Source organism: Trichechus manatus, unplaced genomic scaffold, assembly GCF_000243295.1.
Source record: "Trichechus manatus latirostris isolate Lorelei unplaced genomic scaffold, TriManLat1.0 scaffold00036, whole genome shotgun sequence".
NCBI classification, from domain to species: Eukaryota; Metazoa; Chordata; class Mammalia; order Sirenia; family Trichechidae; genus Trichechus; species Trichechus manatus.
In genome coordinates this window covers 3840916-3865054 of record NW_004443972.1, presented here as the reverse complement: position 1 = coordinate 3865054, position 24139 = coordinate 3840916, and the positions used below count along the sequence as shown (strand labels likewise).

Genomic DNA, 24139 nt, shown 5'->3' with positions numbered 1-24139 from the left:
GTTGAAGATAATGGTGATGGAATAATTTGGAAAAGGATAGTGAGAATAGCAGCACAACTGGAAGAATGTAATCGATGTCACTGAATTGTACACGTAGAAACGTTTGAAATGGTGTAACTTTGGTTATGTCTATTTTCACCAAAAAAAAGGTCTCCAAGGTCAAGAAAGGAGAGTGTTGACATGTCGTGGGGTTGTTAACCAATGTCATAAAACAATATGTGTACTGACTTTTTGATGAGAAACTATTTGTTCTGTAAACCTTCATCTAAAGTACAATTAAAAAAAAAAATTAAAAAGAAAAGAAAGAAATGGCTTAAGCAGGAACATCCAGATACCTACAGGTCACACGTGATAACCAATAGTAACAATTCTTACCAATAATTACCAGACATTCTTGAAAACAGGAGGTTTACCCTCCTCTTAGTACAGTTAGCCAATCCGGGGCACCCAAATGTTTAGGAGACAGAGAGAACTTACATATCAATTACCTTATTCGTAAACCAGGTTGAGGAAAATGAAAGGGTGACGTCTCAAATCAAAAACAAAGGACTTTCAGTTTCAACTGCAGCTGATCCAAAGGTGCCCATGGGGAATTCAAGGGGATCTGTGTAGCCCCCGAAATTGGATGCAGAATTCTACCTGTGGTTTGTCTGTGGAGAGGGTTCATAGCTTTCCAGTAGGTGCTCAAAGAATATGAAATCCAACAAATGCAATGAGCCACTAATCTAAGGTATGATTTTAAAATGAGAAACATAAAGTTGCTGGTTTATAACACATCTGCACAGCAATATGTGATGGGAAATATCATATGTTATTAGAGATATTCATATTTAAAAAAAAAAAAAAACCCTCTTTATAGTTAGAGAGCATCCCTAAGTCCCTTCTATTCCTACGGCTCTATCCTGGAGGCTGTGTGACTCAGAAACTCCACCTTTAATTCCCCACATAAGCAAAAATCCCACATCCATCCTGGTTTTGTTGGAACTCCAGGCACGCCCCAGGCCCACACACCCAGCTTGGGACCACACCCAGTCACTGATGCCAGCCTGGCTCTTTCCAGGGTATTTCCAAACCTGCACTTCTATGTAGAGCTCCCTGAGGCTTCTGGCTCCAGACTCTTTCACGGTTCTGCCCAGTGCAGTATACATGGCTGAGAAGTAGCCACATATTCCAGTATTTCTAAGACCACGCCTCTGTTTACAGCTGAACACCTTTGCCTACAGCCTCGGCTGGCTCCTCTGTTTAGCTCAGAGGCTCTGGAGACCACGATGTATGCTGGAACTGCCCAGTGGAAGGAAGCAGGCCTGAGAGGAGCAGGCTCCCCTAAGTACTGCAGGTTTGATATCACATATTGATACTGATTTGTTGTCAGCTGCCGTAGACTGGGCCTCCAAATCCTGGTGACCCCATGCACAACAAACAAAATGCTGCCTGGTCCCACGTCACCCCCATGATCAGCTGGGGACTGGACTACTGTGATTCATAGGGTTCTCACTGGCTGATTTTCAGAAGTAGATCACCAGGCCTTTCTTCCTAGTCTATCTTAGTCTGGAAGCTCCACTGAAACCTAGTCAGCATCATAGCAACACACAAGCCTCACTGACAAACTGGTGGTGGCTGTGCGTAAGGTGCACTGGCCAGTAATCAAACCTGGGTCTCCCACAAGGAAGGCAAGAATTCCACCACTGAACCACCACGGCCCCCAGTATTGATGTTATATAGTGGGCTCACTCAAGTCGCCTTGGAGTATCAAGTTCTGTCTTGCCTGTGGAGTCATCAGCTTTTAGTAAGGTCATAGGTGAAAGGCCACCACAGCTCCTGAATCCTTGACCAATATCATATGCGCACGTACCGATCTGGGCCGAATGGGCTCTCCTGGCCATGTTTTTGGCTCGCACGGCCTCCTTGATGCGGTCCACCTCTTGCTGGTAGCGTTTTCGGTCCCGCATGGCGTTCTCCTTGGCTTCCTTCAGCGCACTCTCCAGGGCCTTGACGCGCTCCGCCGTGGCACGCAGCCTCTTCTCCAGCTTGGGCAGCTCACAGCGCAGATCTGCGTTGTCCCGGACCAGCTGGAGCAGGGACGAATGTGGTAGGGAGGGAAAGGTGGAGAGTTACCGCAATGTGGCAACAGGGAGTGCCAGACCCCTGGGAGGGACAAAGAATGTGAAGCAGACCCTACAGCAGAACCACCACCCCCTGCTGGGTCATCCCTGAAAGTCCATAACATCATAAACTCTGTGACCAGTGAAGGAAACAAAAATCCCATACCCTGTGACTCCAATTTGCTAAATATATGATTAACTGAGAGCAGGAGCGGGGTAGGGGGGGAGGGGGATTGGTGGAGAATGAAATTAAAAGTTATTTCCAGCCACAGGAAACTTCCAGTCTTTAAAGTGAGTTCTAAAAGTGCTCAGTGAAAGACATGCATGTACTAGAGCTCCCCGAAGGTCTTGCCTCATGCAGGATCCAGTGTCTACACTGGGATGTGGTGGGGATACAGCTTTGCAACATACCCAGAGGCCAACAAATAACATGGGGCACTGCCCATTTTTTCATTACCCATGACCCAAGTTAAGAGGCAGCAGCCCAGCCCTGGGTTTAAGAGTGGGCTCAAGGGCCAGCTCTATTATTTCCCGCCATCTGACTTGATGTAGGAAAGTTATTTGTCCACGTGAATCTCAGTTTCTCATCCATAAAACAAAGATACTACAAAATAGGGCCATTGTGGGACTCCAAGTAGATAAAGAAGTTTTGAAAATCATAAAGTGCAATACAAAGGTGAGTTACCACTGGGTCCACACCTACTTTGCGTACCTCTGGGTCCCCAGCACGAGCACCAGTGCTTGGCAAAGAGTAAGTTTCCATTAAATATTTGTTGAGTACATGAATGAAATAATCAAAAAATTCCAGAGCTCTATTTTGGGTTTCCTGGAAGTTTCTGCTTTTCTACTTTTTAGCAACAATTTGCTCTAATGACTTCAACTGTGTTGAATCTGTTGTCCTCCCTGTGAGGAAACATGTCATCATCAATAATGTTGAAAAGGACTTAATAAGTCAAGGAGAAATGACATGCCTCGGCCATGTGGTCTAAAACGTTGGACATTTCCATCATATCTCAAATTCTAAAGAGGGAAAGCAGTCACAAACATGCCAGCATTTTAACAGGAAGGATCTGAGACAAATAACCTGCCTAAATCACTGGTGGGTTTGGACATGTCACTTTTTGCCACTCTAAACATGGCAAGGATCCTGGGGGGTGCACAAGAAGCACCAGGAAGAGGGTGACAGAGCAGAAGAGGTGCTGGTTCTAGGCTCAGTTCTACACCCATGGAATGAAGCAAGTCACTCTTCTCCTAGTTTGTTCCCTTGTCTGTAAAACTAAGGGGCTTGAACCAGCTTGGTAATTTCCACAGTGCTTTCTGTGGAGCCTTCTGCGACCCAGAGGAGCCTCAGAGGCATCATGAGAGACACTGAAGCCAGTTGGGGTCCAAGGCGTAGGCAGAGGCAGGATGAAAATGCAGGGCTCTGAACACCCCAATCCCCAGACCCCAGCTCAAACTCAATTTCTTATAATTTTATTTATAAGGGAAGTCACTGAAGACTAAAGGATTTTTAATGACCCTTCCAGCACTAACGTTCTCTGAGGATGTATAAATATCAGAGCCTTCTCCCCATGTTGGGGCCAAACCTGGTGGGACTTCTTTCCAGGAGAGAAAGAGAAGTCGAGGGAAGCTGGGGCAACTCTCCTACCTGTTTGTGAACCTTAGTGAGTTGTTCCAGGTTATTCTCCAGGAAGGAAATTTTCTGCTTCTGGGCGGCACTGCCTCCTCCATCATCGCTGTCCAGCTCTACGCTCTGCATCAACAGCAAGGGGTCAGCTGAACAGGCCACCAGACCCCCACCCTCATCCCCAGGATACTGTGGATGATACATTTTAAACCTTCTTTTTTAAAAAAAAACCCAGTATCACCAAAGGTTATTCTGTGTTTAAAGAGTGGTTCTAAAAGTTTGGACTCAAGGAACTTCCCAATTAATTTCCTTGATGAAGAAAAAAATCACTTCAAATCTTCTTTTGAATGTTAAGTATTATTTCTCTTTAATGAAACCTCTAAATAAAGGTGAATAAAAACTTTTCTTTTCAAAAGAAAGCATTCCAATGCATTAAGAAGAACCAGTGTGAAAACATAAACCCAAGACCTGAATTTGATTTCAGTGATCACGACAGAGATAACAAGTTATCAAGCTTGCAGTCAATGTCTATGCTCGTACTGAAAGGCTCAATGGCCTCGGCTTGTCCCTTCAGCTTCCAAGTCCATGAAATTCAGTAGTGAATCAAACTCAAACTAGTCAGAACATGGGGGTGCTAGGTAAACTCTTGAAACTTATCAGCTCTTGAAGTTGGCAAACACCACACTCCTGGCACTGATGAGCTGAGTGGCAGAGATGAGTTGAGAAATACATGTGCAAACACATCCTGGGGTCCAAAAATGGCAAAGCATGTTTACATCATCTACAGGGGAGCTCACTAGCCTTCCTTTTCTGACAGGTGCTGACCATATAAGCATCTTAAACATGCTCTTCTTCAGTCTAAAACTGGGGGTCTGAAACCTGAGCCTGCATCAGAAACACCCAGAGGAGGGCTTGTTAAAACTCAGACTGCTAGGCCCTTCCACATCTCCGGTTCAATGGATCCGAGGTGAGGACAGAGAACTGGCATGTCTACCAAGTTCCCTGGTGACCCTAACGCTGCTGGGGCAAAGACCACACTTAGAGAATCACTGGTCTAAACGTTGGTCCTTCCTAGAGAGTTTTATAATGAGGTCAAGAAGTCTGATCTCAAACTCTTAGCCCTCCCTCGGCCCGCAGCATCCTTATGGTCACTGACTCCACTGTCTCCTTCTGACTAAGCCTTCTGGGTCCTTGTTGCCATCTCTGCTCAGGTCCTTCCCCCTCTCCAGTCTCCCTTCCATCACCTCTGCTATGGCTTCACTCTCCTACCTGGTCCAGGGAGTTTGATGATTGCAGTCACTATCTACCTGCCTGACCAGTGCCATTCAGGCCTTGAAACCTCCCCACATTCTCTGCCCCCTTTCTCTATGATGACTCCCAGCCTTCCCAACTCACTAGAACCACGCTGCCAGGACCATTCCAAATCCACGCTCCTGACCCACAGCTGACACACACCGGCCAGCAATCCTTCGCCTCATCTCTAGCAAATTCGCTACCATAGCTGTCTGAGCCTCTCCAGTCTTCTTGGGCTCCCCATTCTTTTCCTCCACTGACAACTGAGCCTCCACATTAACTGAGAAGATTAAAGTCATCAGACGCAACTTCTTTCCACTGTCACATATTTCCCTGTAAATGTCTCCATCTTGACTTCTCCACGCCCACTCCTCCCTCTGAGGAAAATGTGTCTCTTCTCCTTACCTAGCCTAATACATCCATCATTGCTATTACCTCTTCCTCCTCTCAAACCTTACCCCATCAATCACCTTCTCTTTTTTATATACTTGACCTCTTTCCCTTGGCTCCTACACACACACACACACACACACGTGTGCACGCACAGAAACATACATGTACACACATCACAAATGTGCACACACATGCACATATGCATAAACATATACACATACACACACACACTCTTCTTAAATACACCTTCCTCCAATCCTATTACACTCGTGGATATGGCCCATTGCTCCCCATCTATTGCTTTTAAATATTTTGAAAGACTACTTCCCTGGCTGTCTTCACCTCTTAACTCACTCCTGAAACCTCTGCAAGCTGCTCTGGGGATTCACCCTTATGGTGTCCTCTCGAAATCACTGTGTGTGTCATGACGACCAAAGAAGCTCAGACTCACAAGTCACGTGGACCTGGATTCAAATCCTATCTCTGGCTCTTCCTAGCTATGTGACCTACGGTACGTGATTTAACATCTGAGCCTATCTCGTCTGTAAAACAAGAATACTAAGAACCACTTCCATGGCTGCTGAGGAGAGCAAATGTTAAAGTGCTTTATGGACTATGACGTAAGCCCACAGTGACCTCCTGACAGACAACTGTGAGGGGTCTCCACTGTCTAACTTCTCCAGGCATCCAGCATTGCTCACCATGCATCAGGACAACGCTCTCTGACAAGAGCCCTCTGTATTTTCCTGCATTACCACAGTGGAGTCCACACAGTGGGGTCAGATAAACATTTGCTAATTTGAAATGAAGGTTAGGAAAGGATTATAACTTCCTTTTACTAAGAAGGAAGAATCAGATACAAAAATGTCCCCAAGTATTTTTTGCCTCCAGCACATTGTTTTAATAACATTCTCTGGCATGAAGTAATTAATTTTTAAGTATAACCAATCCCTACTTAAGCAAGTGCTATTTCCACAGAAAATAATTCTTTCTGACCATCTTTTTATTTTCTTCTCAGTCAATTCCGTCCAGACAAAACAGAACTCACTTTTTTAACTCGGGTGGTCAGATCCTGGACGAAGAGTTTGCGAAGGTTATGAAGCGTCTGCAGTTCTCTAGACTGGAAGAAAGATTTTTAAAAAGCCACTTAAATCAGGGAATACATTAAATTTATGACATATTTGGTACAAGGTCATTAACCCCAGCAGTGTCTACTCATGCTTTGCAAACCTGCTGCGTGGTTTCCCCTCACTTCCTCTCACTCACCACCCCCCAACTTTGTGCCCTGACTCAGCCTCATTACCAGGAGCACAGCAAGGTGCAGACCAGGAATTTGAACAATGTACTGTAAACTACAACAAAGCCTGCTCACTTGCTGTACTCTAAATGGAACCAATTTTTTTCCTCTACCACAAAAATTCCTAAGTTTTCTCACAAAAATTCTTTGTCAGCCATGTTGTATTAGAATGGATTTCTTTTTTTCTCTTCTTTGTTTTATCACATAAACATTATATATATAACACTGTTATAGGTGGAATTGTGTCGCCCAAAAAAGATAATGCTGAAGTCTTAACCCCTAGAATCTCAGAATGGGACCTTATTTGGAAATAGGGTCTTTGCAGATGTAATTAGTAGGAATTAAACCAAAAAACCAAACCCTTTGCCGTCGAGTCGATTTCAACTCATAGTGACCCCGTGTGACAGTAGAACTGCCCCATAGGGTTTTCTTTGCTGTAATCTTTAGGGAAACACATTGCCAAGTCTTTCTCCTGTGGAACTGTTTGGTGGATATGAACTGCCAACCTTCTGGTTAGCAGACAAGCGCTTAACCATTGCACCACCAGGAATCCTCATAAAGAGATTAGGGCCAACCTAGAGCTACAAGAACAAATTTCTTCATGACAGATATGCATATAAGAAAACAGTGACATAGAGAGACACAGATGCAGAGGGAAGAAGCCATGTGAAGATGGAAGCAGAGATTGGAATTATACTACCACAAATCAAGGGATGCTGGGGCTACTACAGCTGGAATGGTCAAGGAAGGATTATCCTCCAGGGCCTTTGGAGAGAGCATGACTCCTTCCAAGACCTTGATTTTGGACTTCTGGCCTCCAGAACTGTGAGAGAATAAATTTCTGTTGTTTTAAACCACCCAGCTTGTGGTGCTAATACCATATAAACACCAACAAGTTTAAATTAAAAGGTAGTCACACTTGTTCCCGCCCTAACCAACTGATATTTTTCATGTTTCTATGCCCCCTGCTGGCCAGGTTCAGATGTGTGTATACTTGACATCACTGCAGTTGTGGACAAGGCAGTTAGCAGAAAGCACAAACTTCGGTCCATTGCCTTGGCTCTGCCACTTTCCATCTGGGTGGCCCTCGTCAAATTATTTAACCTTTCTATGCCTCATTTTTCTTATTTATAACATAAGAGTAAAAGTAAGTTACCTCATAGAGGTTGTTGTGAAATTTAAATAAGACGATCCTTATAAAACTCTTAAAACAGTTTCTGGCACATAGTAAGTGTTCAATAAACATTAAAACCAGTTGCCATCGAGTTGATCTCAACTCATGGAGACCCCACGTGTATCAGAGTAGAACTGTGCTCCACAGGGGTTTCAAAAGCTGATATTTTTGGAAGTAGATCACCAGGTCTTTCTTTTGAGGCGCCTCTGAATGGACTCTAACCTCCAGCTTTTTGGTTAGCAGCCAAGCACATTAACCATTTGTATCTCCAAGGGACTCCAAATAAACAACAGTTTGTATTAATTTATTGATGTATCATATTTGACTTAACCATTTCTCTATCAGGCATTTGTTGTTACCTTTTGTCATTGTTGTTATAACTGTCACTGTAATAAATTTCTTGGGAGCATTTTTTTCTTCATTTTGGATTATTTTTTACAAATGAACCCTTAGGAATTGGACTGGCGAGAAAAGGTCCTAAGCCAAACCTGGTGATCTTGGTTAACAAGATCAGGAAGTCCAAATATTTCTTTCCATTCAAGTCTCCATGAATTTCCTACAAGAGATATGTTGAATTCCTTGCAAAATATTTTCCCACAAAGGAGGAGGAGAAAGATAAACTCTGCATCTAAACTTTTCTATTTATCTAAATTGACCTACTCTAACACAGAATGTCAAGGGGTACAGCTCGCATCTGCTCACAGGGAAAAAAAAAAGAGAGAGAGATAGAGAAACAAACAAGCTATAAAGCTACAGGAATACTAAGTTTCTTGGAATTAAGGTTCTACATTAATTTAAAGTCTTATTACTGGGTCTAACTCTGTGCTGGAACAAGAAGCACCTGAAGTCAATTGCTTCCTCGGATAAGGTAAATTACTTTCTGCAGGAAGCAACATGGATCTGTTATTAGGAATAATGTGCACACAGTACCTGTCCAAGGCTCGGCCACCTTCCAGAGCAGGTGGAGGGCAGCAGCTAGTGCTCACAGGCATGCAGACACGCCGGTCCCTGCCTCTGCCCAAGGGGAGCGTGGTCCCCTAACCTGCTCCTGAAGGCCTGTGACCGCTCCACAAGCCCTCTCTCCTGCTTCAGTGAGTCTATTACTGATCAAAGCGTAATCACAGCCAATATTTTGGATGAAAAACAGCACCATACCAAACAGAAATAAGATGACACGTGAGCTTTGTCAAAGGGCTAGGCATTTCCTTGGCGCTCTGTGAGCACCATATAATATCTGAGTCCTGAGTTTGGCAACTTTCTCTCATTTTTTTTTTGTTTGAGACAAAACATAGTACCTGGCACGGGTATTACTGCACGTTGTTTTGAGGTAGATTCAACAATAAACAGCTTCCGAGGGGCAGCTGGAGGTCTTTAAATTAGTTTCTAAGTTATATTTATGTATAGTTATGCTTGGGCAACTGCAGTTTGGTTTCCCACATCAATGGATGTTCCTCATCATACTCATTATCCTGCCCCCTCACTCGCTTCTCTCGAAGCTTTCCCCTTCACAGGCTCTGCCCTTTATGCGAAAGCTCAGGGCTCAGCTTGCTGTCACAGTCGACAGTGAGGATGGGGTCAGGGAGGTGAAAATAACGAGATTCAGTCACAGAGCCCTGACAAGGTATCCTGTGGCAGATGGGCCATTAAAGCAAGCTGGTCCTCCACGACCAGCCGGCCTTTTTCAACATCACCCCAGGAGGGGGCTCCATAGACTTCGACCTCCAGAGGGCAGGTTCCATTCCCTTCCTGCCCCGACACAAACCCTCAAGGAGGCAGGGCAAGCTTCGAGCTAAGGAGGGTTCGAGAATAGTCAGCCTAGGACTGTCAGTCTGTTTCTGAAGAACACGGGTGGCTTGGGAAGGATTTTGGTCTAAGGTTTAGAGAAAACACCCAAGTATACACTGTAGGGTTCCAATCCTGGATTTTTCGAGTATGTATGTGTGTCTGTGTGTGTGTGTGTCTGTGTTGCATGTGGGAGGTGAGAGAGACCGAGAGAAAGAAGGTGGGAGTCACCGTGTCAGTCCATGTGTGTGAGTAACCAAGTGTGTGAGTGGGAGAGCAGGCGTGGGAGAGTGAGTGCACATCTTGGTGAACATGTGAGTGTGGGGAGGTGAGTGAGCGTGCAAGAGGGAGAAAGAATGAGTGGATAGATATAAGGAGGCCAGTGAGGAAATATGTTCCATAAAAAGTATTCCAAACATTAAAAAAGGCAAAAAGATTGATTAAATGTCCTTTAAATATCATGCTTGTATGAGAAAAAGCATGTGAGAGTTTGAAAAAGTGTGTATGTGTTAGTAAATGTGTAAGCAAAGATGAGCGAGAGTGAATAAGTGTGAGTGGGCAACTAAGTGTGGATGATCGATATTAAGTGTGAGAATGTGACTCCATGTGAGTGTTAGAGGGAGTATACTGACTGAGGGAGTGTGTATTGGTGCAAGGGTATATGACTGAGTGTGTGAATAGGACTATGTGGAGTGAATGTGTAAGTTGAGGGTGAACAAGAGTGAGAGTAATGAGTGCATGAGTGACTAAGCAAGCCAAAGGGTGTGCAAGTGAGGAAGTGTGAATGATCATTAGTGAGTGTGAGTGAATGTGAGTGTTATGGAAGTGTACCAAGTGAGTGAAGATGAATGTGTGTGTGTGTATAAGTACAAGTGTGTGAGTGAGTGCAGGTGTGTGTGGATGAACGCCGGCGGAGAACATGAAAGTCAGTGACTATGGGTGTGAGTGAGTGACTGTGTGAGCATTTGTGCGGCAGTGTATATGAGTACGTTGTAAGTTGTAAGCATGTAGGAGTGAAAGTGTAATGGGGTTTGTGTTTGAGTGCCTGTTAAAGAATGAGTGATGGTGAATGACTGAATGTACATAAATGAGTTGTGTGTGAGACAGGAGGTAAAAGAGAGTGAACATCTACATAAGTGAGTGTGTGAGAGTGTGAAAGTGCAAGTATGGCTAGTGTGAAAGCGTGTGCATGAAAGTTCACACATGTAAAGGAAGAAAAGATAGTGAAATATCATTTCTCTCTGGCTGGCAGAAATATAGTAAATTTTTAATATTCAATATTTTTCTGAATTTTTATAACATAATTTTGGGCATGACTTCTCTGGAAAAGCAGATGTAATGAAGATAGATAAATGTAATTTTATGGTTTCATTTCCACTTCCCCTATAGCGGCCCTCTCCACAGTCTTCTCTACCATGCTTGAAAGACCTAATTTCCTTTGAACACGGCCATCTTACTTGTGTCCAAAATGGTTTGAGTCCTCGTTTCTTTACGTGGTTTTGGGGGAGCAATAACACTGACCCAGAGTGGTCATCTACCTACTGCTTGTGGTCATCAGGTCCTTGGAGACAGGCCAGTCACACACCAACCCACGTGACATACGAAGGATATTATGGACTGAATTGTGTCCATTTTCCCCTCCCCTCAAAATATGTACTGAAGTCTTGGTCCTGTGGAGTAATCGTATTTGGAAATAGGGTTTTTCGTTTGTTATATTAATGAGGCCATACCAGTGTAGGGTGGATCCTAAATCAAATCACTTCTAAGTTATAAAAAGAACAGGATAGACACAAAGAGACACACAGGGGGAAGACACCAAGGAACACCAAGAACACTAAGGACCTCACAGGACTACCAACAAGGAAGGTCCTCCCCCTAGAGCCACGGCCTGAATTTGGACTGCTAGCCTCCCAAACTGTGAGACTATAAATTTCTGTTCTTTAAAGCCATCACCTGTGGCATATTCTCTTAAAGCAGCACTAGACAAGTAAGACAAATGGAATCGAAATGTATGACTGCATCTAAACAGTTTCTCCCTGTTGTTGTATCATGTGAAAATGACTGGATATGTTTTCACCAGATAAAGAGGTGATGCTGGGATGGTCTGTCTGAAAACAGTGCCTGTGGGGCATGGCCAGCGTTCACCCTGAAGGGCTCCCAGGGCCCTTGGAGCCAGGCAGCCATCCTTCAGAGTACTGAAGTGGGTGCCAACCAGAGGAAGTAAGGCCAATGAATTCAGGATGGGAAAAAGCAACCAGGTTTTCACTGCAGAACCAATAAGCCTTTTCAAAGGTAAGCCGGGTCTGTCACTCCTCTGCCCCAAACTCTGCAGGTCTCAAGGCCCTACCTGACCTGCACCTCTCTTGCCTTTATCCCGCTCTCCCAAATTCCTGTTCCTCCTCACTCAGCTGCAGGTATGCTAACCTCCCTGCTGTCCCTCTACACGCCAGGCACACACTCACCTCAGGGCCTTGGCACGAGCCATTCCCTCTCCCTGGAATGCTCTTCCCCTAGACATACTCATGCCTCACTCCTTCACCTGTTTCAAATCTCTGCTCAGTTGTCACCTCCTCCATGGGGTCTCCCCAAACTACCACCCTCTGCACTTTCTGTAACCTTCTAACACAGCACATGATTTGCTTCTTTATGGTTTATCTCAATAATGCATGCTTCTTGAGGGCCAGGATCTTATCTCTGTTGTGTATTGATGCATCCCAAGAGTGCCAGAACTAGGCACTTCATATGTGCTCAATACATACTTGTTGGATGTCACAAAATGCAGAAGCATTGATTAGCAATTCAGTCAATTCTCCCTTTAGTACTCTAGGGTAAGTGCACCACGAATTGACTGATTGATGGTTAATCATTCTATCAAAAAGAGGCCTGGTGGCGCAATGGTTAAGCACTCAGCTGATAACTGAAAGGATGGCAGTTCAGACCCACCTAGTGCAGGAGAAAAGACCTGGCAATCTGCTCCTGTAAGGATTTCAGCCTTGGAAACCATATGGGACAGTTCTACTCTGTCTTACTGCGTCGCTATGAATCAGAATCAACTTGATGGCACACGACAACAACGTTCTATCAAGGGCTGAGGAAAAAAATTCTGCAACTCCCATTTTCGTGTCTAAATGATATGTTTTATGTCTAAAATGATACATAAGATACCGCCAGGTAAACTTTTAGAATAAACAAATTAAACAAGTCATAAAGTAACCCAGTCCTTGAGACTAACAATGAATTGGGAAAACATCTTGACTTTCACATACCACTGTCTCCTCCAGCCCTTTGAGGTCCTCTCGAGCTTGTTCCCTCTTATCATTGAGCAATCTACAAAACAAAAAGGAATGTAACCCACCAAAGAAGAATCAGAGTTATGGCAGACACCATTTGCATCTAAAGATAAGCCCACAAAACAAACCAACTGGCACAATTAGCCCAATGTAACCAGACTATGTGGACATCTGAATGACAAAAGACGAGTTTTTAAGATCTCACAGGGACACAAGAGAACTGAGGAAATATTTAAAGTCTACTCACAAGAGCTTTTCCAGTTTCATCTCTCTTTCTTGGTCCTCTATTTTTAGCTTGTTATAATCGGAACTGAGCTTCTCCTGTTCCAGTTGCAGTTTCTGATTCAAACTGAAATTGAGAGGAAAAAGCAATACATTCAACATCAGCCTGAAATTCTGAGCCACCCAACTGAAAACGTGGTTCTGTTCCAACCTCATTAGGTCTGTGCAACAAAGGTGGCAATTCTGGAGGATTCTGAAGGATCAGAGAACAACCTCACCGCTTCCTCCCTGCCCAAGTGAAAACTAATTTCTGGGGAGCATCCAAAGGCATGAAGCATGGGCTTTGATGATGTATTTATAGTTTGCTTGTGCAAGAGCTTCAGGGGAAAAATAATGACATGGGAAAAGGGTTGATATTTTAAAACAGAATGAGAGTCCCTGTTGGAAGAATTCGGCTTCCTCTGATCTGCTGATGGCAGGCACTCCCACAATGGCAGGTGACCATACTCGGCCATTTCAACCTCCCCGTCCTCTCTGGTCCCATGTTCTGGTCTCATTTTTGAAAATCATTTCCCAAACCCAACTTCCTCACTGACACAGGGACAGTTCCCACTCTGAGGAGCCCTCCACAAGGTGGTTCAGAGCAGAGGAGAAGCTGGCCATCTGTTCGGGGACACTCAGCTGACATCTGCATCAGCCCAATACTTAGAAAACCTTTTGTATGGTAAGGCCTAAGTGACTGTAAAAGAACAGATTACAGACAACATGAAGGAAAACCAGAGTCCATTGGAAAGGTACTGGGAAGGAAGCTTTCCCACCTACTAATTCTCTCACCAACACTCCTCTTTCTCTTCTTCTTCCCTCCCTCCTCCCCCACCCTTCTGGTTGAATATTCTGAGAGTAATTAATCTGAATAATGAGCAAGAGACCAGCTTGACAAGAAAAACATAGGAGGCAGCATGGAGGTGGCCCAGGAAGAACAGGAAGAGAAGATGCTAAATCCTTTACTTTGGTGGACTGTGCCCAGAGCCCCAGGGAAGCCACATAGACTATTGCTTTTGTTACCATTCTGCTCTTTAAAATGCAAATACACTGTGGGAGCAGCTTGTGTACATTGGAAAGAGATTTGGATCAGTAGTCTGGAGAATTAAACTCTAACTCCAGTTTGATTCCTATTTAGTGGTGTGACCTTAACCATTTAACCTTGCTTCTCACCTAGAAATGTTTCCTTATCTTCAGAAGGGGGTGGGAGGGACCTAGACTTTTGGTCTAGATTCCAGAGGGATCAGTGGTTAGAACTGTATTTCAATACAATTAGCTTTCTTTGTAATCCTATGTTTTGGGCATTTACAAACTTTATTCTGAAAAGGGTGTTTCAGAGAGTGCCGAGGGAATCCATGGCACAAAAGGCTACGAAGCCTCAGGAGAGGAGCCCCTAAGGCCCCTTCCTGCTCGGTGGCTTCGGTCTTGCCAGTGAGGTGGGAGGGACGGGTAGGGAGAGGCTGTTATGGAGTACGCGGCTGTGAGTCCAAGAAAAACGGGTGCTCTCCTGGCAGTAGTGCCCTAGACGCCCTCCTGGTGGCAGTGCTACAGGTACGTGAGGTGTAGGTCATCATGAAGTCTGCGCGCATGGCTAAGTGGCTCTGAGATGTGCAGTGAGCATGTGTGTGGTGGGTTGAGGAGGCAGGAGCTAGCTGTCTTCTCTGGCATATTTATTAACCTATCAGAACCCCTAAGTCAGAAGCAATTTGTTTTTTTCATCTTTTCATACGGTCTCCCCCTCTTCTGAGGCAAGCGTCTGCCCAGCTGACTCGTCAGCATGACCCTGCCCCATGGGGACTAGGAAGGGCAGCTGGGCCTGCCTGCCACCTGCCACACCAGAGCCCAAGGAGGCTCAGCTCCAGATGGGAGAACAGGCCTCAGGAACAGAATGCCAAGCCCACTGGGTCACCAGGAGGGCAAGGCACAGAGCGCACAGGGCAAGGAGGGCAGGGCCTTCAGCTACAGGCCGTGCCCTTCCAGGCGGCCTCCCCCAGTCCCATGCCAACTCACTCCCGAATCTCATCAATGATTTTCTGCTTCTCCTCTATCTCATCTCGAAGTCTGGACAGCTGCTTCTGGTGAGCTTCCCGGTGGCTCTCCATCTGCTGCTCCAGCGCCTTCTGCAGCCCGGGCCAAGAGAAATGTGTCATCCTCTTATTGGCACTCAGCCCACCCTGTGACAAGCCCTGAATCTGCTTCCACTTCCTACCCCACATCCCTCAGATGTCAGATCCCAAAACTGGGGCCATTTCTGGCTCCTGTGCTCCCAGAATTCAGCCTTGCTTTACTGGGACAACAAAACACAGGAGAGGTTATAAAATTGAGTGGGCCCTCAGAGCAAATTAGTGTACTGACTAAATAAGAAGTTATTCTCTGAATTTCTGCAGCTTGCCTCAGCCACACAGCTTCCCTAGCCAGGTCAATCAGAGGGCAAGGACCTTGTACTACCCAGGTGGCCTCAGACAGCCATGTAACCTGTGTGAGTCACAGCTCCTCGTCTGTAAAATTTAGGTTATTAGTCCACACCCTGCTGACTGCAGAGATTTATGTTGAGGTTCAAAGAAAACCTTCCCACCACAGTGCTTTGAAAGCAGGAGCAAGGCCCATCTAGGCTGCAGCAGGGTCACGCCATGTGGGCATTACTTTAAACTATGGGCTTACACTCAATGAGGCTTGAAGTTTGCCTAAAACGTATCAAAATTCTACATTTCCTCATATCCCGATTTTATTCAGCGAAGGAACTTACTTCCCCCATCCTTTTTCCTACATTTTCCTTTACTGTTTGAAAAGGGACCAAAATAAAGAACTCTATGTTTAAGATAGAAATAAAAACTTGGGGTTTATATTTAAAAAGGTGGAGGGGAGAGATGTTTTTTTCCATTCGAAGGAGGGAAGAGCCTTTCTCCAGAAGTCAACCCTGACAACATGGCCCATGCAGTGATTTGTGGGGTGCTGCTCTTTCCCCTATTCATCAGGCGTGCTGAAGAAACAGGTATTAATGCAACAGAACCATTATCTAAGGACCTCTCGGGTTTCTGGACCGTCACATCCTTATATCTCATTTCTAAGCCAGGCAACTCTCTGAGACTGCAGGGTCCCTCCTTCCGCCTCCTACATGGCCATACACATCTCTGATGGTGACAGATTTTCCAAGAACAAGAAAATCCAGTTTAAATGCAGGCTGGGCTTGTGGAAGGGGCCACCGTACATACCTTCATCTCCTCAGCATCCTGCAGCCGCGTCAGGTGTTCCTTTTCCTTATCCTGGAAGCTTACCTCGTGCATTTTTTCTGTGTTAAATTTTAAACGATGAGTTAAGATTTAACTGGCAGAACTCACACCCAAAAGTAAACTTTTTTGAAAAAAGAAAAACGGCAATGGAGTGAAACATCAGCTTAGCTTGATAATTACAACCACAGCATATAAAGGAAAAGGCCTACTAGAGACAGACTGGCTAAAACCAACGCTGACTACTCCCGTAACATCGCTTCAGTCCTCTGGATCAGAGTCCTTTGGTGAGGGTGGCAATTATGGTGGGAAAGGTGCTGACTTGGAGCAGGTCAACCTAGAAGTATGTCCTGGCTTGACAGTCACCTCACCTCTTGGACTACTGGCCTCTTCCTGATACCTGAGGTAACGTACGTAAATGTGCTCAGTAGATTATAAAGCACCATGTGAATGTTAGGTGGCGTTTCGATTCATGCCTCTACTAGAGTTCCATGAAGAGGTGATACACCTCCCATGGATAAGCCTGCTTATTCTCTAAGAACCCAGAGCAGGAAAACGTAATCTCATGATAAGAGCAAGAAATAGAAAATAACACTTTTGAGATTGAAGAGGAAGGCCCCATGCTTGGGGAGGGCCGCTGCGTGATACACCTCTAGGGGGCACCAGTCCCAGCATAGTCTTGGTCAATGGCACACCCTGAGCACAGTGCAACGGGCAGCCAGCCTCAACTGGGGAGTCCAAAACCAAACCCACTGCAGTCGTGTCAATTCCGACTTACAGCGACCCCCATAGGACAGAGTAGAACTGCCCCATAGGGTTTCCAAGGCTATAAGTCTTTACAGAAGCCAACTGCCACATCCTTCTCCCATGGAGCTGCTGATGGGTTCGAACCCAACCTCTTAGTAAGCAGCTGAGCACTTTAACCACGGTGCCACCAGGGCTCCCTCAATTGGGGAATGGAGAAGACAAAATCATTTAAAACAGTGACACTAAATCCATTACATTTTCTCTCTAGTCTGTTCCAGTTTATTCTGGGTCTTCTCACCTCTATTTTATTCTCAACTCAGAGGCACCACTGCAGAACCGTTACAAGAGGGAAAAATCCTTTTCCATGTCAAGTTTCTGGTGGAGCACTAGATTCCTAACATTCATTACCACATAAAGACTATATTGCAAAGGGGTGGGCATGTTCTCTTTCTATAAAGCCTTGGCATTTAAAATAAAATTTATTTATTGAAAAATAACTACATAACAACAACAAAGGAAATAACAATGGGTAACATCATCACCAATCCTACTACCCTATCAAAACCATTTTCATTTGCAAAGTTAATTTCTAGGCCTTGGAACATAAGCACGCATTGGTTGTTAACTGTTATAACCAGAGCAAAGATAAAACTATGTATTATGATTTTTAATCTAATATTGTACCATAAGCATTGCTGCATAGCCTTCATGTATTTCATCTCCAATATAAAAAAACTCCCTATTAAACAATGTACCATAATTAATAAAACTATTACTAATGTTGGGCATTTAGGTGGCTTCATTTTTTTCTAATATAAATAATTTTGCAATGAAGATTTAAGATTTGAAGATCAAAGGATATGAGGAATGTTACAATTATTAATAAGTATTTTCAAATTGCTTTCAAAAAGTACTGCAACAAATTATATTGAAGCCCGTCGTACGTGTGTCCTGGCTTCACCCCAATGCATAAATTCGTCGTCCTCCTCTTCTAGTTTCTGCATTTCTAGTCAACTCTCTTCAATTTCTACTTCTATTTATTCCTATTTATTGAGTGCTTCCTGTGTATCAGCCACTTCCTCAGCTAACGGGGTGTGGAGGCTGCCTGGCAAAGGGAAGAACTTGCTCAGAGGGTGGAAGGTGCCAGTCAGCCACTGGAGAAGTTCAGATTTTATACTAAGATATAAAGAGCAGTGGGGTGTCACTGAAGGGTTAAAAGCATGGAGTTCAACCCAAAGTAAGATTTGAATTTTAGAATAATCCCTTGGGATACAGCACAGTGGCTGGACTAAAGAAGACTCAGGGGGAGGGGAGAGAGTGAGGCAAGGCACCTAGATAGATTGATGTAGCCATAATCCAGGCAAGACAGAGACTGAAGGAGATCTTAATCAACCTGGGCACTGGCAATGAAGACACAAATAAAGCAGAACCAGCGGAACATCTGCAGGCAGAAGGGACAGGCCTTGGTGACTGGATGCAGGGAGTAGGGAAACGGAGGATTCTGACTTGGGTAGCTGAGTGGACCAAGAGAGAATGGGAAGTGGAGCTGATTCAGGGTGGGGGCAGTCTTCTAGAGATTTCTTCTCTCTCTCTCTTTTTTTTCAGTTATGCCACTGCTGTCAGTAGACCTAGAAATGCTTTGAGTGAAACTAAACATCCAGATTCTAGCCAACTAGAAAGTATCTGGTTTAGGCCAAGAGTTTGAAACCTGCAAAGCAGTCAGATATTTACCTTGGGCTCGGAGCTTAGCCAGCTCTTCGCTGAGTGAGTCCTGGGACTCTTCCAGCTGCCTCCTCTTCTGCTCCATGTTTTGCATGTAGTCTGTCAGAGATTTGATCTTGGCTTCATGCTTTGAACAAGCAAACAGATAAAAAGGAAGAGTGAATGACTGGTGAGTTGTCAGTCAGGCTTCCCTGGGACTGTCTTGAGGGGAAAATGCAATGGTGGAGAAGCTCAAGTCCCCTTTTTGAATAACACCACCCAAATGGAGGCACATTCTGCCCCTAGCTTGGGATTCAGGACTGGAACTAAAACGGTCCTGTTTCTTCCACATGCTCCTCTGCTTCCTTCCCCACAGACCCTGCTCGTGGCCACTCCCCTCCTCACCTCCACTTTAAGTGAGATACCAAAACCCAAGCTGGTCTTCCTCCTGATCAAAAAACAGAACGTGCTGGAGAGAAAGCAGCTGGGAAAATGCCTTGTGCTGAGGGCCTCATTCTTTGAACACCTCTGGATTCTGTCTTCTCAACTCAAATATTATTTATTTTCTTTTCTGTCCTGCAAACACACCAACTCCTATTTCAGGGTCTTTGCATTTATCATTTTCCTCACCCATAGGCATTGTCCTGGCTGGTTCCTTATCACTCGGCCCCAACATTCATAGTACCTAACTTCTATACGATTTATCTTACCCATTTGTTTACTTGTTTTTCATCTCCCAAATCCATGAAGGCATATAAACCAAAACCAAACGTGTTGCAGTCAAGTGGATTCTAACTCACGGCCACCCCAAGTGTTACAGAGCAGAACTGCTCCATGGGAGTTTTCTTAGCTGTAATCTTTATGGAAGCAGATCGCCAGGCCTTCCTTTCATGGCGCCACTGGGTAAGTTCAAATTGCCAACCTTTAGTCAGTAGATGAGTGCAAACCATTTGCCCCACCAGGGACCTCATGAGGGCATATAACAGGTGCTTAATAAATAGTAGTGGAATGAATAAATGAATGGTAGCTCCTTAGCTGAGCAGGGGCAATAGCCACTGATAGGCAGACGGATAACATACAGTACACTACCCCCTCCAGATCTGGAGAGGTCCCATGTAGGCAAGAAGACCCTGGTGACTAAACTATAATCTAAGGAAGTGACTTCTCAAGAAAATACAACCCAGTGGGAGCAGTTATCTTATAAGCATAACTTTTGGTGACGAGGATGAGTGTAAACAATGAAGACAAAATTTTAGTTGGAAATATTTTGTCAGATGTATATTCCTTACATCATGCCAGAAAATAAATGACCATGATTTCTGTCACTTTTGACCACCAGGAAATAATTATTGAAGTTCCAGCTTTGTGTAAAGTGTAGCAGAGTATAAAATGGCACCCAATGAAAAACCATGCTTGTTGCTAATGTAGAAAGCGCTTACATCTAACACAGGTATTCTTTAACCCCAAACATCCTCTAATATTCTTGATTTTGATCTCATATACTCAAAGTCAGTATCACTCTGAATCCTGGGTTCCCCACTTTAGAGCGCCCCACTCTGGCCCCCTTCTGGCTGTGATCCACCCCATTGGCAGGGAGGCAGTGGGCTAAGGGTCATGGAACCCATATCTCACTTCTAGATCATGCTCTAGGTACTAGAGACCAGGGAACTCCTGCTCAAATGGCCCCAAGGCCACTTTCAGGGTCTGTGCTGCCTTTTCATTAGTTTGTGCTCCTACAGGACCAAGGGATGACCATGGGGCAGTTGTCTGCAGAGGGTGTAGAAGGAACCTGGATGTGGAGGCTGGTATGTCAAGATGGAAAAAGAAGACAGACAGGCTGTGGGAAATGGGGCCTCTATTTGTCAGTCTCCAAATATTAGAGGCAGGCCTGCCCAAGAGCACATGCTGCTGGTATAACAGGTGAGGTAGAGATCAGAGCAGAAGAATAGTCACTGGAACAGAACTTGAGGGACGCTGTTCCCTAACGTTTATGATTCTTCTCAATTTTTATAAATTACAAAAATATCAATAGTCAAGCAAATCCAGAAAAATGGTGTAAATTTTCCCATAAACACTTCTATCAAGTACTTTCTCCCCCTAGATTCATGGTCTTATGTATATGAATGCATATTTTACAAAGTTGCAAACATAGCGTAGATACAACTCAGCATTTCCATTTTCACTTACCTTGATATAATTATACTTTTAAAGTGGTTAGGTTTTATCAATTTTTTATAACAGCTACGTAATATTCTTCCAAGCAACTTGATATTATCAGCCTATCAATAGATATTTGGGTAATTTATTTTTATTATAATGTAAATGATATGCACTCAAATCTTGCATATAAGCTTTTAATATTTTTAATCATTTCCTGAGGAAAAATACCATTAGTGAAATCACTCAACCAAAGTATACTTACATTTTTTATGGTTTTTAGTTCCCAAGGTGCTATGTAAAAGGACTGACCGAATTATACTTTTATCAACAATGTCTGAGTATATCAACTTCACTATCACACCAGCATTGAGTAATATCTTTTCAGTACACTTTTGCTTATTATGTTAGTTATAAAATGGAACTGCATTGTTTTCATTTGCATCCCAGGATTATTATGGTGGGAGCAAAGGAAGCTGGAGGTTTTTCTATGATTACATATTGTTATGTTTAAAAGTAGGCCAGAATGAAATGTGCTTTTCTCTGTCTCTCAGTACTATTTGACGCACCGATCCATGCTGGTATCTCTTACCCGCAAACGCCTCCAGCTGTTTCAATGCCTGGTGTAAGGCAGTAAGCAGCAACAGGTGCCCACTCACAGAAACCTCAAACCCAAACACTAAGCTCAGACATCAGTGCAGCCCAGAAACTAGATTGCTGTTTCTTGAAACCATCTTCCCGAAATGAAAATGCCATTTCACAAGGAAGAAGAGCAGCTGTCCTCATTGACTGCGTGAACTGCGTCCTTGGGCTTGGAAACCCCTGGAAGACATGGGCTTTGGGTTCACACACCATTCACTGGCTGTGTGCCTTTGGGCAGTATATTAAATCTCTCTAAGTCTCAGTTTCCTTATCTGAATAACAGGAACAGTAATAAAACCTACCTAGCAGAATTTTTTGAAAATCAAGTGAGATAATGCCTGTAAAGTGCTTAGCACCAACATATGGCACATAGGAAACACTAAATTAAATGGTAGTAGTAGTAGTACAGGAGCCCTGGTGGCACAGTGGTTAAGTGCTCAGCTGCTTACTGAAAGGTTGGTGGATCAAATCCACTAGAAAGATGTGGCAGTCTGCTTCTGTAAAGATTGACAGCCTCGTCCACATAAACTATAGACTTTATCAGCCTGAGACCAGACGAACTAGATGGTGCCCTGCTACCACCAATGACTACCCTGACAGGGAACACAACAGACAGTCCCTGACAGAGCAGGAGAAAAGAGGGGTACAGAACTCAAATTCTAGTAAAAATATCAGACTTAATGGTTTGACTGAGACTGGAAGGACCCCAGAAGACATGGCCCCCGGACTCTCTGTTAGCCCAAAACTAAAACCATTCCCGAGGCCACTTCTTCAGACGAAGATTAGACTGGACTATGGACATAAAATGATACTCGTGAAGAGTATGCTTCTCAGCTCAAGTAGATACATGAGATTAAATGGGCACTTCCTGTCCAGAGGTGAGATGAGAAGGCAGAGAGGGTCAGCAGCTGGTTGAATGGACATGGGAAATCTGGGGTAGAAAGGAGGAGTGTGCTGTCACAGTATAGGGAGAGCAACTAGGGTCACATAACAATGTGTGTGTAAATTTTTGTATGAGAAACTAACTTGAATTGTAAACTTTCACTTAAAGCATAATGAAGAAAAAAAAGATTTACAACCTTGGAAACCCTATGGGCAGTTCTACTCTGTCCTACAGGGTCACCATGAGTCAGAATTCGACTAGACGGCAAGAGGTGTTTTAGAGTAATAGTTGTTTCTGTCTGCCTGTATGAAATTGGATCTGTGGTTAAAATTAAAAGATGAAGGAATCTTGCCTTAGCTGACTAGGAGTTTGTTGTTATCTGATACTTACCTGAAAATACATGGCAGACAATATCTAAATATTCTATGAATTTTAGATTCTACTCAATCCTGTCCATTCATTTTACATATTATATATATATACATATATATATATATATATACATATATATACATATATATATATATGTAAAAAGATATATATATATATCTTTTAAACAGGGGCTTTGGGGCAGTGAGATTCTGTTAAGGGTGATGGGAAAATTTAAAAATGGATAAGTGGTCATCATTGTCCAACATGAAGAATATAACTAATGCCACTGAACTGTACATGTAAAAAATGCTGACATGGCAAACTTTTTGTTTTATATATATACTCACAATTGAAAAACAAAACAAAGGGTGGGGGTGGGGGGGACTCAAGGTAATTCATGTAATTTACTCAACAAAAATCTAGCCTTAAGAATAAATCTGGGTGGTCACTGCCTGAGGAGGCCATGGACAAGTCTTATGCAAAGCAAAGTTCATTGAATATCCCTATTCCTCCCCATTAGCACCAGTAAGAGTGCAGAAGAAGCAGATCTCAAGAGAACAAGGGTGCACAGTGAAGAGAAGAGGGTGGCCCACCTGGGAGATAAGCAGCTGGCAGGCTGCCAGCTCCCGCTCGCTGGCATTCATCTTCCTGTTGGAGTCCATCTGGGCGCTCTCAAGCTGTTTACTGCGATTCACCAGAGACTTGACCTCCGACTTCATCTTGCTGATGTACAGGCGGGCCATGGTGAACTCCTCTTCGATGACTCCATTCACATCTGCCAACTGAGCACAGGAAGGAGCACACTCAAACAAAGTCTACAGCTTCCTGAGGTTCATAGGCCTCTGAAACCTGTCCATGGGCCTCAAAGAGGCCCATGAGTTTCAAGTTAAGAACCCCTGATCATAGGACCACAAGCTGAAATGGAACTCTAAAAAGTATAATAAATTCAACCCCAAGTTTTCTGAAATCTCAGGTGAAACTCTAAAAGCTGCTGCTAAACATGTTGTGTGCAGTCAAGTCAATTCCAATTCATAGCGACCCTATAGAACAGAGTAGAACTGCTCTGTAGGGTTTCCTGGGCTGTAATCTTTATGAAAGCAGATCGCCAGGTCTTTTCTTCCACAGAGCCATTGATGGGTTCAAACCACCAACCTTTCAATTAGCAGCGCAGCACTTAACCACCATGCC

At 44.1% G+C, this 24139-nt stretch overlaps 1 protein-coding gene across 2 annotated transcripts in view; it reads right to left on the bottom strand.

The window, feature by feature from the left end:
• KIF5C (kinesin family member 5C) overlaps positions 1-24139 on the bottom strand; it is a 170579-nt gene that overhangs the window by 2138 nt on the left and 144302 nt on the right. For both annotated transcript variants that reach the window (XM_004375369.2, XM_023730384.1), the window contains 9 exons: positions 23545-23733; positions 18928-19045; positions 16435-16511; positions 15233-15342; positions 13206-13307; positions 12935-12995; positions 6464-6535; positions 3751-3855; positions 1853-2069 (listed from right to left, as the gene is read on the bottom strand). In XM_004375369.2, the coding sequence (XP_004375426.1) occupies positions 1853-2069; positions 3751-3855; positions 6464-6535; positions 12935-12995; positions 13206-13307; positions 15233-15342; positions 16435-16511; positions 18928-19045; positions 23545-23733 (1051 nt within the window). The remainder of the gene's footprint in view (positions 1-1852; positions 2070-3750; positions 3856-6463; positions 6536-12934; positions 12996-13205; positions 13308-15232; positions 15343-16434; positions 16512-18927; positions 19046-23544; positions 23734-24139) is intronic.